At 36.2% G+C, this 14,355-nt stretch overlaps 1 protein-coding gene across 3 annotated transcripts; it reads left to right on the plus strand.

Annotated features, from left to right (window-relative positions):
* Positions 1-787: 787 nt before the first annotated feature.
* On the plus strand, positions 788-11,966 carry LOC138704590 (zinc finger protein 431-like). Of its 3 annotated transcripts, none has more exons than XM_069832650.1 (5): positions 788-1,294; positions 4,367-4,461; positions 4,586-4,723; positions 6,709-6,767; positions 9,629-11,966. In XM_069832650.1, the coding sequence occupies exons 2-5, from the start codon at positions 4,372-4,374 to the stop codon at positions 11,028-11,030; spliced, it is 1,689 nt and encodes a 562-aa protein (XP_069688751.1). In that variant the 5' UTR covers positions 788-1,294; positions 4,367-4,371; the 3' UTR covers positions 11,031-11,966. The 3 variants fall into 3 exon arrangements, with proteins under 3 accessions (XP_069688751.1, XP_069688752.1, XP_069688750.1); XM_069832651.1 differs by having other exon boundaries at positions 788-1,186; XM_069832649.1 differs by having other exon boundaries at positions 789-2,826.
* The last annotated feature ends 2,389 nt before the right edge of the window (positions 11,967-14,355 follow it).

Raw genomic sequence — 14,355 nt, forward strand, 5'->3', positions numbered from 1 at the left:
ATAATTTGTAAAATATCTCGAAAAGTTGCTAGTCACTTTTCCATAATTTTTGTCGTCAAAAGACTAAGCAAATTCTCGTCCACACCTATGGAGTAATGGTTAGCGCGTCTGGCCGCGAAACCAGGTGGCCCAGGTTCGATTCCCGGTCGGGACAAGTTATGTGGTTGAGGTTTTTTTCCGGCGTTTTCCCTCAACCCAATATGAGCAAATGCTGGGTAACTTTCGGTCTTGGACCCGGACTTATTTCACCGGCATTATCACCTTCATCTAATTCGGACGCTAAATAACCTAAGATGTTGATAAAGCGTCGTAAAATAACCTAAAAAAATAAGCAAATTCTCTAAAATTAGCATCACTGGGCCGATTATTGTGATCTGAATCACTGCTGGGTCATTCCAAACAAAATTTCAAATTTTTGTCAACAAAGTATCCGATTTCTTTTGATTTTTATTATGTCTATGGAATCACAGTGTAAAGATAATATACATGGTATATAAATCGTAACATCACTAACTTAGCTAAAGTGAAGGGGGAAGTTTGGGGGGGGGGGCGTTGTCATGTGTATTAAAAATTAACATTTATAATAATGTTACATATCGTCTAAAAATGAAGCATTTACATCATTCTGAAGAGGAATGTGCATATTTAAAATCAACGGATTATTAAAAATAATATTTCAGGATAAGGGCGAAAAGTGACGTTGAAACAAATACCGACAATTATTTATATTTTCATAGACAACACTTTTTATCATTTGATATCTTGTTTTCTACAAGATAAACACAAGCCAAAGCCATCATTTAAATTTCATGACGGTATGAGCCGAACTGTGCTAGTTATTGAATTATAAAGATACGGGTTATTTGCGTTTAAATGGAAAGTTGTATGCCATGCTATGCATGGACTGAAGGCAAGCTAACGAATAGCGATTAGTGTGTCCATCACTTGTTATCTACTGTAAACAGAAAATCGCGCGCCTTTGCAGCTGGATATCAGCTGATTGATTGTACAATGTTCAGCTGCAGTTTCAGTGGGTGTTATATTGTAGTGCTTCAAAATGTATAAAATTGTGAGAATGTTTAATACTTTATGGTGTTGCAATCCTTTCGGTTTTCAAAAGCGTAGTAGACAAATAGGGAACAGAAAAGTGACTGAAGAAATGCGAAAAAAACTACCTGACCTAGTTGTAGGTGATGCGATATGCTGTCGCTGTCGAATTAAGATATATAGAATTACTAGTGTGGAAGAAACTGAAACAGATTATGAAGAGAAAAAATCAAGTGAAGAGGAATATGTACTGCTGGAAACAGAAGCGGAGCCAACAATCATTAATATAAATAAGATTCTTAACTCCTCTCACTCCACTCCACTATCTCCAAGCGAAAACTCTCGTGCGAAATCATACACTTGTAGGAAGGCCAGTAATGAAGTGTTTAAAACGCGTAGTGATAGTAATGATGAGGAAAAAATGATTGTACAATTCAAAGAAAAATTTGCGAATGTAAAAACGTCTAATGAGAGATACTGAATTCTTACGTGCCTTCCTAGAAGCTGGAGTGAGCACAAAATAATGCGCGAGTTTGGTGTATCTTCATGTAGCCCGTACAGATAAGGGTATAATGTTAGTGCCTGATAGAAAAAATTATCATCAAAGTCACAACCTTGATGATATCGGTATTGTAAAACTTGTTAATTTTTATGAAGAAAAGCTGAATTATGGCTGCAAGATCATTGATCTGTCCGATCTGTAACTAAAGGTACAGTCTCACGTCGCTACTTTTGCAGCGCAACTTTTGTACTGCAGCTGCAAAAGTTGCGTGTCGTGTTCACACGTAAGCCAAAAGTAGCGCGCTGCACGCTACTTTTCGTGCTGCGCAACCCGAGTGCTGCAAAAGTTGCAACTGGAGGTTGCGAGTCTGTTCACACACAAGGCGCTACTTTTGCAGCCGCAGTCTTGCTGCATGTTTCCATCTCCGTGTTGACTTCTCAATATACATTTTGTGGTTATGTTCGCATTATTAAAAAACTCATGCGAAAGCTTCCTTATCTATTATTTGCTTTTCTGTCATATCTAGTATTCAGAAATTGACATTATTTTTACTATAAAGCTTTTAAAAACGCCTATATACTTAAATGATAACCAACAGTATATTCACGTAATCAATGTTGGCAACCCTTCTGTTTGGAACAACGCTACGGAAAATTTAAAAAATGAATTATATCGTCAGCAATTATGCTCAGACTGTGTTGTGTATTTAATAACTGTTACAAATAATTTATTTTCATCACATTTAACATTAAAATATATCCAAACAATAAAAGTATCATTGACACATTTGGGTGGTAACTCTGGTTGCAACCGCAGCAAAAGTTTCAACAAAACCGGTATCAAAAATGCTGCGGCTGCAACCCTGAGAACCCTGTTTACACGTCGCTATAAGCCGCGCGCTGCATGAAAAAGTAGCGGGCAGCAGGTTCGGCAGCCGCTACTTTTCGGGTTGCACCGTTGTTCACACGTCGCAGTACAAGAGTTGCGCAGTTTTTTTTTGTACTGCATCGCTACAAAACAAGCGACGTGTGACCGTACCTTAATAGTAGAAGTACAAAACTTGTTCACACGTCGCAGTACAAGAGTTGCGCAGTTTTTTTTGTACTGCATCGCTACAAAACAAGCGACGTGTGACCGTACCTTAATAGTAGAAGTACAAAACAAATGACACAATGGAAGCAAATCAATGGGCCCTGGTAGATTTGAAAGTGTAGGAACATCGACTTAGTTACCTATTTAAAGTATAATTCTTACATAATGTAATAATGCACGAGCAGGTACAGTATTTTGCTAGAAGAGTTGTCAATAAGTGAAATCTTATCAGGTAAATGTTTGCGTTAGCTGTAACGTCAGAGGTGTAGTAAGTAAACTTGTTTTTTTTTTTAACTAGTGCTGAGGTAGTTCCAGTGATTTCGAAAGTGAAAATCGTTGAATTTATGATTTTTTTTTTTTTGGAAATACAATTGATCGTATATGCAAGGCATAACAAAAGCCTGAACTAACCAAACCTAACTTGTTAGATTCGTAGGCCTTTATTATGCAAGGTGTGTGAGCGGAGTACGAAGGGAACACTAGTGTAGCTTTTTTGTAAATTTTTAAGTTATTGCGGTTTCAATTTTTAGCGTACCGGTAGTTGTAGAATGAAGCGTGTGTTTTATGAATGACTCAATGTGTTAATGCAGTGGTAATTTATACACAGTAAAAATTTAAATGCGTTATGGTTGTGACAAAAGTCTTGAAAATTGATTTATAGCGTCACATTGGCAGCGATAAAAGTGCACTATTCGTTCAGTGGCTGGTTGCCTTGACCGTAGAAAGTAATTTATTAAGTTAACAATTTTTTTATAAAAAGCTTCAGGAATCTTTCTGTACTCTTGCACTACCACGCTAAGGTACGAATGTACTTACATAACTTTGTTTCTAGTCGAGTCATATATCTAAACATATGAAAAATGGAGTGCGGACACCAATTCCGCACCGGAATAATGGCGGAAGAATGGTGGCCAGCAGAAAGGAGTGATCGCATGCCTTGCATGTAACCCTTTTTGGTAGGTACGTATATATGTAGGTGGATGGGTGGATTGATCAATAGGTAATAGGCCAGTGGACAGACAGCGTGTTTTCGTAAGGTCGAGGAGTGACAGGTTAGGTTTGGTTAGTTCAGGATTTTGGTATGCCTTGCATATTTACTGTTCGAATTTTAGTTGGTATGGATAGATATTCGCTTTTGGTAACGCAATTGTAAAGAATTGCCTTTTTTTTATTTTACTTTTTTTTAGTGGGTTATTTTACACGCTTTATCAAAATCTCAAATTATTTAGCGTCTGAACTGAATAAAGGCGATAATGGCGGGGAAATGAGTCTGGGTGCAGCACTGATTGTTACCCAGCATTTGCTCATTTTGGGTTGAGGGAAAACCCCAGAAAAAAAAACCTCAGCCAGGTAACTTGTTCCGACCGGGATTCGAATCAAGGCAACCTGGTTTCGTGGTCAGACGCGCAAACCGTTACTCCAAAAGTGTGGACAATTTTTGGGCCCGCTTCCGAACAGGGCCAGTGGCATTTCCTCTAAGGTTAGAGCCCAGTTTAGGTGTGTGTATGTATTAATCGAAAAAAAAAAGTCATATAAACATGCGTCCCATTCTCAATATTTTCTATCCCCTAATTTTCGATTAATACATACACACCTAAACTGGGCTCTAACCTTAGAGGAAATGCTACTGCCCCTGTTCGGAAGCGCACCTGATTGTGGTGTATTGTGGAAGAAGTGTTATTTGCAAAGCAATGACATACCGGTAATTTAAGATTTTCTTTTCAGTTGTCATGGATCTGATTAAAATAGAGCCTGATAATGACCCATTGGCTTTACAGACTGATGCTGGAAATGGAGAAGAGCAGAAACCTTTGTTTACGGTAAGTGGATATATGCTGTATGTTTCTGTGATTCGAAGATGAACAAATAATAATAATTAGTCTTTCTGTGGAAACCCGTGTATGGAAAAATATAAATTTCTCATTTGTCATATTTGCTACACAGGAAGGCAATATCTTGAAAGTTAATGTGGATCAGATCAAGAGAGAACTTCCTGACTTCAGCTGTGATTTCAAATCAAGTATAAAACATGAAGAAGATGAAGATCCAATTCCATTCCCAGTGTTAAAGTTCGACATTGAGGTGAGCATTCATTTTGGTGTCTTTTACATTGTGCTGACTCTTGGCTGTTGTAGATGCTCAGTCGCCATTTGTAATTTCCAGTAATGAAAAATTCTTGTATGAAATTCTTCAGTTTTCTTTACTTTGAAATTGGATACTGATTATTATTTCATTGGAAAAGTAATGACTATTTTTTATTAAGTTTCAATAGTGATCCGCATGAAATAATTTACAGCTATATACAGTAAAATCCCTCGTAACCGGCACCCAAATAACTGGCAATACCAAAAGAATGGCACTTTTGGCTGAGCCAAACAAAAAAAAAGTTTAAATCTGCCACATTGCCAGTCTGGGCCATCAGTTTTGCCACATTAGGAAGTTCACACGAACTTTCGTTTTCAGTGAATATTCGAACCAAAAATTACTGTATTATTTGTGTTGTGTGATGTGTTTTAATAAAGGAAATCCACACAGTTTTTATGTTTGGGTCGTAAATGTTGCCACATTAGGAAGTTCGCACGAACTTTCGTTTTCAGTCAATATTCGAACCTAGAATTGTGTAATATATATATATATATATATATATATATATATGTGTGTGTGTGTTGTGTGATGTGTTTTAATAAAGGAAGTTCGCACAATTTTTATATTTATTCAGTTATGAGCAAGTGATAGAGAAATAAACTTCACATGGCGAAATACGAACTTTTTTTTTGTAGCCTATATACATGTATTTAGGCTTATTCAATTATCCGGCAAAATCTCGTATCCAAACTATCCTGGTCCCTTTGGTGCCGGTTAAGAGGGATTCTGTTCTATACTCGTAAGTAAATCGTAATTTGGAGTTTAGTAGAAAAGTTAATTTGCAAGTTTTTTAAGAATTGGAATGACATTGGTATAAATCTCGAATTCTGTCAGATAAACACAATTTATATTAAATGAAAAGCTTCTGAATAACAAATGTTGAGTAAGAACATAATAATTTTGAAAAACATGTATTACTTACATTATCTTTAGCATATGAACTCCATTTGTTTTTGCTTTTGGTGTGATAAGTTCTCGATTACTCTGTCATTGAAATTCGGAATACTTGCAATGTTGTTGTTGTTGTTGTTGTTTTCTAATGCCAGGCGTTTGACAATAAAGTCATTTGACTTCTTGCACTCTAATATTTTTCAAAAATATTATCATGGCCAGCCACTGAAGCACAGATTTTTAGGCGTTCCGAATCCATTTCTTGGTTTGAGTTGCACAATGGACAGTTAGGGGACTGATATATTCCAATTCTATGCCAGTGTTTGGCCAAACAATCATGGCCTGTTGCCAATCTAAATGCAGCTACAGACGATTTTCGTGGATTCTGATGCAGAGAGTTCCATTTTTTTCCTTTGGGATTGTGTTATCAATTTTTTTTTGTTGAAGTCTAAGTATGTAGATTTAATAAATCTTTTCACAGAGTAATATGTAGATTTAGTAATAGATCTGTAAGTAGCAGTGCTGCCTTTCTTTGCTAAACCATCTGCATTTTCGTTTCCTATATACATTAATACACTTGCAATGTAGTCACGTTCAATGGATAGCATTGCTAGAGCGTTCAGTCTGTACTATCACTTTGGCACAATATCTAAACTCTTTTTTAACGTAGAGAAGCAGCATTCTGCTTCAGCTGTACTCAGGGGAGTTGTTATTTACTTCGACATTGGAACTGTATACTGAAAGTAAGTGCAGTGTACGTGTTCCCCTAAAGCAGATCATAAAGAGATAGGGGTGGTTCCATTTGTTTGCATTTCTTGGACTATTCTGTTAGTGCCACAGCAGTATAATATCTTGAACAGTGTTAAAGTATAATATTAATTAAATAAAAAAATAAATCAATAATTTAATACATTCGTAGAGAAGACTTGTCATTGTGCAACGCTACAACTACATCATGATCTAATCCTGTTTGATATGTGTCAGTACTTCCTAATTTATTTATTGTTTCATAATTACATTTTCTTCTTCAGGAAGAGTCATGGTATGCGCAGTTGGTAGGAAAAGATCCAGTAGCAGACATCTCAGACAGGTAAGGATAAACTGATTAAAATCAAGAAAATAAAATAGATCACTAATGTTGGAAGCTGTTTTATGGCTAGGCATAGATAAAGGGTCATTTTTAGAACAGTGCTTAGGCTGTGATATGACAAGAAATTAAAATGCACTGAAAGATAGTTAGGCAAAGAAGTGTTGATGATGCGATATAGGAAAATTAGTGAATGGATATATCTTCGGTCCGTGGAGTGTTTCAAGGGAAGATGTAATGTGGTCATATTTGTGGATGTTGCAAATGAAACATTATGCAGGCATTGTAATAGCTTAAGATGGCCACAACTTATTGTTAATGGAAAGGGAATTGTAAAAGGATTTCGTAATTTATTTTATGCTCGACCATGCCGAAATGTAGTAATTATACACCTGGTAGCAGTCCTTTAATGCATGTCATTAAAGTACACCTATTCATTGAAGTTTAGGTTTTCGATTATTCTCGGATATGCAATCGAAAGATAACGAGGGAAATGTCACGGAGGCTGGAAATCAATACTGTCGCAGGAGGTTATGTTCTGTTATTATAATAATTAGCGTTAATTGTAAATAATATTCAAATAAATTCAATTTGTCATCTCGTTTTTCAATTCTAAATCAATTTCCAGATTAAATCAAAATTAGTTCATGTTACATTACATCAAGGTCAATGACATTATTGTTCCTCGGAAAAAATCAATACTTTCGCGTCTGCGCACATCTCACAATTTAAGAGCTATGAACAAGGTCACGTCCGATCTTCTGTCAGATACAAATAAAAGTGAATACTTCTGAATAATTTCAAGTTAGAAATATGGTCGAGCATAAAAAGTTGTATGAAACTTGCCTATAATGGTAATTAAGACGCTCGTATGAAACATACTCGCGTCTCAATTACTATCATTATAGGCTCGTTGCATAATGTACTATTAGTGTTCAGTTAATTTGAACAATGACACTGGGGAAAGCTTATGAATGTACAATTTCTCAGTGAAAATTAAGAATATCTGGAACGTGAAATAAGTAAATATAATACGAGTAAAAACTGTGAGTGTAGTTCATTGCAATAAAAATATTAGCAAGAATATGTAAACGATACCAAGTGCAGAAGGACCAATACGGTAATATCCATAATGTTGTTTACTAGTTTTCGAGGATTTCGTATTGTTTCAGAGTAAAGTTCTTACCGGTACTAATTTTTATCAAATCTCTAACATTTGCATTAATCAATTGACTGCATGCCACATTTGCATGGTAATACATCGATATCATCAGATATACTTTCTTAATATTAGAAGGAACTTTGTATCTGGGTTCAGATTCGAGTCCTGGCCAAACTTGTTTTTCTTGGAGTTCTTCCATTTCCCCATACTGGGTATCAACGTAATTTCATTTGATCTCCATTTCATTATCATTACATAGCATTACGTATCGCTGGCTGACAGTGCATGGAGGAGCCTGGTGTAGGGTTGAGTGAGTTTGCCTGCTCGAAAATTGGATACTCAGGAGACCGTAGTATAGTCGGCTGGTGTGGGTTGGGAATGTGTTTCACTGGAGGATAAGCGAAATCTATTACGTCACAGTGCTGGGTCATAGTGACCCCCCTTTCAAAAACACACACACAGACACACACACGTATTTTACAAAAGAGTAGTGAAGTGCATTCCATCTACAATCTCTCCTAACCAATTTTCATTTTCACCTTCACATGATGCAACCTATTATAAACACACAAGGTTCTAGGAATTTAATCACAGTGGTATAACCGTTCCATGATGTGTAGAGGAAATGCTACAAATAAATAAGGGTGATTAACCACCAAATATATGGTGTCCATCAATAAACAGTAAACTTTTTTGTTTTCATAATATTCCAGATATGATGGTTTCTTGGAATGTGAAAGTATTCGGAGGTGAAATAGTCTCCTATTTGAATTGTCGGGTGTGACCTTTCTCCAAGGATCGAAGCATGAGAATTCTTAAGCTGCGATTTGTTTACAGTGATCATCGCCAGACACACATCACTGGCAAATATAAATGCTGGCGATGATCGTCAGGAAGTGGTTTCTTTATCAGCATACATCGCTGTGAATTGTCATTTGTTTTGCTGCCATAACTCGATTCAATATTTTTACATGGCCTTCTCTATATCGATTATTGAACATGTATGTTGTTGTCGTTTTCTAATGCCAGACAATAAAGTCATTTGACCTCTTTTACCCCAATATTTTTCAAAGATATTGTCATGGTCAGCCACTGAAGCACAGATTTTAAGGTGTTCCGAATCCATTTCTTGATTTGAATTGCACAATGGGCAGTTAGGGGACTGAGTGGCGATGTGCATTCTGAATTTGCTTCAGAAGCAACCTTCAGCAATCTGCGTCGCGTCCAATGATCTATGTTGGGGATCATTGCTGTAAAAAAACCGTGCTCATTCATTTTAACTGCTAGCAACTCCAGGTGACAATCGCCAGCAGTGCGCACCCGGCAATGATCGCCGTAAACAAACTGCAGCATTATATCAATTAGAATAACGGAGAACTGTCTCGAGCCTAGAAAACGAAACTTGATAAAACGTTTATACAGAATTGATATTGCAGAACTTCCTATATGCCATGTCTGTAATCTTAATGAAGATATGGATCAAGATCATCTTTACTGTCCAACTTTATTCAATTTTTTTTTTAATATTCTTGCTAAATATTGGAGTGCAAGAGAGCGACTGACATCGTGAACTGCTCAACATAAGATACTAACCAACATACATGCACATACACACAGTACATACATGCATACGTACATACATACATACATACATGCATAATTGTGTCGCATGTGATATGAACTTTGATTTTTGTGACTACAGGACAATGGAACCACACTGCAAGCCAGACGTAAGAAGCCCGAAAATTAATGCATGTGAGGAATCTGCACAACACACTAGTATGGTAATAAACTCAGAAAAAACTAATCAGGATTCTGAAATAGGAGATAACCCATCAGTCCAGAAGAGCTTGCAGTGCGAGCTTTGTGGCAAAAGCTTTACTTCACAGAAACTTCGGGAACAACATGAACATATTCACTCAGGACAAAAGCCTTTCAAATGCGACATCTGTAAGAAGAGTTTTACACGGTTTGATCATCTTCGTCGACACACAGCAATTCACACAGATTATAAGCCTTTCAAGTGCAAAATTTGTGAAAAAAGTTTCGCACGACTTGATAACCTTAAAACACACGAATCAATCCATAATGCTGTGCCTTTCAAATGCGACATTTGTGACAAAAAGTTTAAACATAGGCATCATCTTGCAACTCATAAGTCAATCCATACAGGTGCTAACCCTTTCAAGTGCAGAATCTGTGATAAAGTTTTTGCACAACTTCCTGACCTTCAGCAACACTCTTGTGATAAACCTTTCCAACATAACATTTGTGAATTTTGTGGCAAAGAATTTACTTCCCAGAAGCTTCTGAAACAACATGAACGCACTCACTCAGGAAAAAAGCCTTTCAAATGCGACATCTGTGAGAAGAATTTTGCACGGCTTGATCATCTTCGTCGGCACATATCAACTCACACCGATGATAAGCCTTTCAAATGCAAAGTTTGTGGGAAAAGTTTCGGGCGTCTTGATAATCTTCAAACACACGAATCAACCCACACTGCTAATAGGTGTTTCAAATGCGACATTTGTGACGAAAATTTTAAACATAAGCAACTTCTTAGAAATCACATATCAATCCATACAGGTGATAACCCTTTCAAGTGCAAAATTTGTGATAAAATTTTTGCACAACTTTCTGAACTTCGACAACATACATCAATTGACTCGTGTGACAAACCTTTCCAATGCAATATTTGTAAGAAGCGGTTTGCCAGTCTAAATCAGCTTGGGGAACATTCATCAATTCACAGCGGAGATAAGCTTTTCAAATGCAAAATATGCTCTAAGAACTTCAAACGACTTGGTCATCTTCGATGTCACGAAATGACTCACACAGGAGAGAAGCCTTTCAAATGCGAAATATGTGAGAAGGGCTTTGCACGAAATGATCATCTGCGACTTCATGTATCAACGCACAAAGTCAGTAAGCCTTTCAAATGCGATATTTGTAAGAAACGTTTCAAGACCGCAGCATATGTGAAACTTCATAGGCTCAGTCATTCAAAGCAGAGACACTTCAATTGTCATATTTGTGGCCAGAAGTTTGAGACGAATGATATCATTTATCATATGAGTGTACACAAGCAAGATCATTCTTAATACTGTATAATTTCCTGCAAAGTTTGTAAAGGAAGAAGAATTGACATTTCATATACTCCTTCACATTGAGGAGAGCCCCTTAAATGTGATGTTTGTGATAAGACTTTACAAACCCAAGTAATTTGAAAGGTCACATGCAGGACCTGATTTACAATTTCAGATGCCCGGAGCTTAATTATCTTTATGAGGTACCTTCTCATATATGATAACTAGGCCTATCTTCTTTTATTTAAATTCTGTTACCTATCTCCTTTCACCATGGATTTATTTCACGGAGGTTTTTATTAATTCTCTATTTTGAGGAGAATAATTAAAAATAAAGTGGTCCCATAAGGTATCGGTGATTATGTGTGGCCACAAAACAGGTCAAAGCTGAGTGCATTGGTTGTAGTGCTGGTACTATACCTTGTTTCCTCTAGTACAGTAATTCAGAAGTTTAGAAGGAATGTTCATTTTTCGTAAATTATGGCTTAGGCCTATACAAAAAAAATATCTTGGCTCTCCACAATTTAGTAGCTGTGGCAGTTGTCTCTGTATGCCAAAATCTTCATTAGTCTGTGTTAAAACATTCTTAACTTTTTAAAACTGGAGGTCTCTGTGAGTAAAGGAGTTACTACTAATAACATATGAACGAGCATACTTGCTCAATGATCAGCGTTGTTTTTACTGTTGTTAAAATTCAATAGCTTTCCATTTTCTTTTAATGGCTACTAACTCAAATTTGCTTGGGAATTCCATTTTTAATTATGTACATTCCTAAAAAAAAAAAAAACTTTAACACTACCACTACACACCGATAAATGGTTCTATACCAACAGAAATTAGATAAGCTGCAAACAACACAAGCACTAGGCACTTGGTGTAACACTTAATACAATGAAAACTGACAATGTTGTTAACTTTGGCTGCTGAATTTATGATTAAATTATTTAAATAGACCTGCTGTTACAATTTGAATTAACTGTACATGGTAGTAAACTTTTTACAAGTTAAACCTCCAATCAACTTATGACTAAACTTAAAACAATAAATTGATTTTTTATACGTTTTATAACATAATAAATAATTAGGTAATTACTTATTTCCTTAATTCTGATTTTCAGTTGGCAGATTTGTTGTCTATTCCATTTGCATAATTCATTGAAAAAAAAAGCTTGTTCCTGGATTTTGAGGCTCCCAGAATCATGAGGCCCTGAGCAGAGTCACTCCTGCCTAAATCAAGCCCTGGTCAGATGCTCATTTGCACAGGATAAGTCTTTCGAGTGCTGAAACTGTGGTAAGGGTTTCAGATAGCACAGATGTTTGAAAGAACGCGTTATCATTTACTCTGGAGAGAAGCCCTTCATATGCGACGCTCGAATAATTTGAAAGAACATGTACACGTTCACTTACGGAAGAAGATTTAAATTTGATATTTAGGCACTCGCTAGAAAAAAATCGTTTGTTTCTTTCAGATTTTTATTATAGTATCGCTCATTGTCCGCATTTCCGAATGAATAATCAAATAGTGTTGTAATTTACCGCTAGAGCACATTATTTCATTGTGGTGTTCTGAACTGAACCTGGAAATAAAATGAATAGCTCTGTAACAAACTATAAAGGACATACCTGGTTAATTTAGTATTTTCCCAATCTCATCTCATATGTTCTTTCTGTATATTTCATTGCTTTTATGCAGTCGCGAAGCTCAATACATAGGGAATATGCATCCATAGATAGTTGCTAACCACTATGATCGCTACTATCGCCTCATCACAGACAATGCGAAATAGTACTGGCACAGTCTATTGTTCCTAGTACCCTCAACAACTCAAGCTTCGTGACTATTAGACTGTGATATTACCGCGATTGGAGGCCTTGCAACCGATATAATTTGCCATGACATTCTATATTTCGGTCTTGAACCATACGGAAATTCGTTTAGAATTCTCTGGCAAGAATTCTGATTGGAATCCAGTCATGTGAACAGAGGCGATATGGTTAAGTGAGCGATGCTCCATTTAAAATAATGCAAGGAATAAAAATCCGAACGCGGCTTACAGATCAAGATCAATCTTCTTAATGTATCTAGCTGTTTGCCGACAACATGAAGTCCACTGTAGTCTATTCAGTTGTTTTTCACGAGAAATGAGGGGTATTTTGATCGGTGTTCATTATAGATGCCTGTTGCCAGTAGCCAGAGTTGGGGTGTAGTCAATATATACCGCAGGGCTGTGGCGGTGGCAGCTTACAGATCAATTCATGAAAATACAATTTTTTATTTATTTTTTTTTCTCATTTTTCAAGCATTAATCTTCTCCATTATAAATCATGTTAATAAAACACAAGAGTGAAATGTAGTTGGGAAACAATGCCATTGTAAGAAGTTGAAAGTTTTGGTTTGGCTTCAAGTGCATCAAGAAATATGTAATTTCATAATTACATACAGAAATATGATCTAAATCCACACTCCTCAAAAGAAATCCTGCTCATGCCACTGCTTTTGCCAAAGACTTTCACATTAAGATTCCCTCAAACTCCAAAACTCCGTAAACATTCTAATTCGAAATGAGGATGTTGTACACAAGTTGCCAAATAAGAAAGACACAACTTGTATAGTACACATATACTCATGTTTTTGAAGCTAGAAATTATGTATAACTTCACACTAAGAACTGAACTTTAAATGTGACATCGCATTTGATTCTGAGAAGGAAACTGCAAAGTCTGAATATAATAATAATAATAATACATCCCTTCAGTAGAAATAAAAGATTCCGACTGAAATAGTGTTACACAAATGAACCAATATATAAGCAAGGAAATACATTCTTACAACTGCCAAAATTTAACTTTTCGTAATGTACTTGTGTAATGTAAAATATATCAAAGAAACTGTTAATGAATGAAACCTATTATTTTTGTAATTGGTTATTTTAGACGCTTTATCAACTGCTATGGTTATCCAGCATCTGAATGAGATGAAAGTGATAATACCGGAGATATGAATCCAGGGTCCAACGCTGAAAGTTACCAGCATTTGCTCTCAATGGGTTGAGGGAAAAATTCCGGAAAAAATCTCAACCAGATAACTTGTCCCAACCAGGATTTGAAGCTGGGCCCATTCGTTTCATGGTCAGGCATGCTGACCATTACTCCATAATGGTGGACCGAAACCTATTCTCAAACTGCACACATACATCTCTACAGCTGATAGACAAATATAACAAAGCAGTTGTCTATATTAAGTGTAAAGTTGCAAAACTGAAGCTTGAATAAAAGATTATTTATTTTTTTCGCACACATTACATAAGGTTAAAGGCTGTTGAAATGTATGTCAAAGTAA

This window comes from Periplaneta americana, chromosome 8, assembly GCF_040183065.1.
Source record: "Periplaneta americana isolate PAMFEO1 chromosome 8, P.americana_PAMFEO1_priV1, whole genome shotgun sequence".
Classification (NCBI taxonomy): domain Eukaryota; kingdom Metazoa; phylum Arthropoda; class Insecta; order Blattodea; family Blattidae; genus Periplaneta; species Periplaneta americana.

What these genes read in the sequence shown, in the direction of transcription:
- LOC138704590 (XM_069832650.1), top strand. Translation starts at nt 4,372, where the DNA reads ATGGATCTGATTAAAATAGAGCCTGATAATGACCCATTGGCTTTACAG. An exon ending in AGCAGAAACCTTTGTTTACG is followed by an intron (nt 4,462 to 4,585) that starts GTAAGTGGATAT and finishes TTTGCTACACAG; the next exon opens with GAAGGCAATATCTTGAAAGT. An exon ending in GTAGCAGACATCTCAGACAG is followed by an intron (nt 6,768 to 9,628) that starts GTAAGGATAAAC and finishes TTGTGACTACAG; the next exon opens with GACAATGGAACCACACTGCA.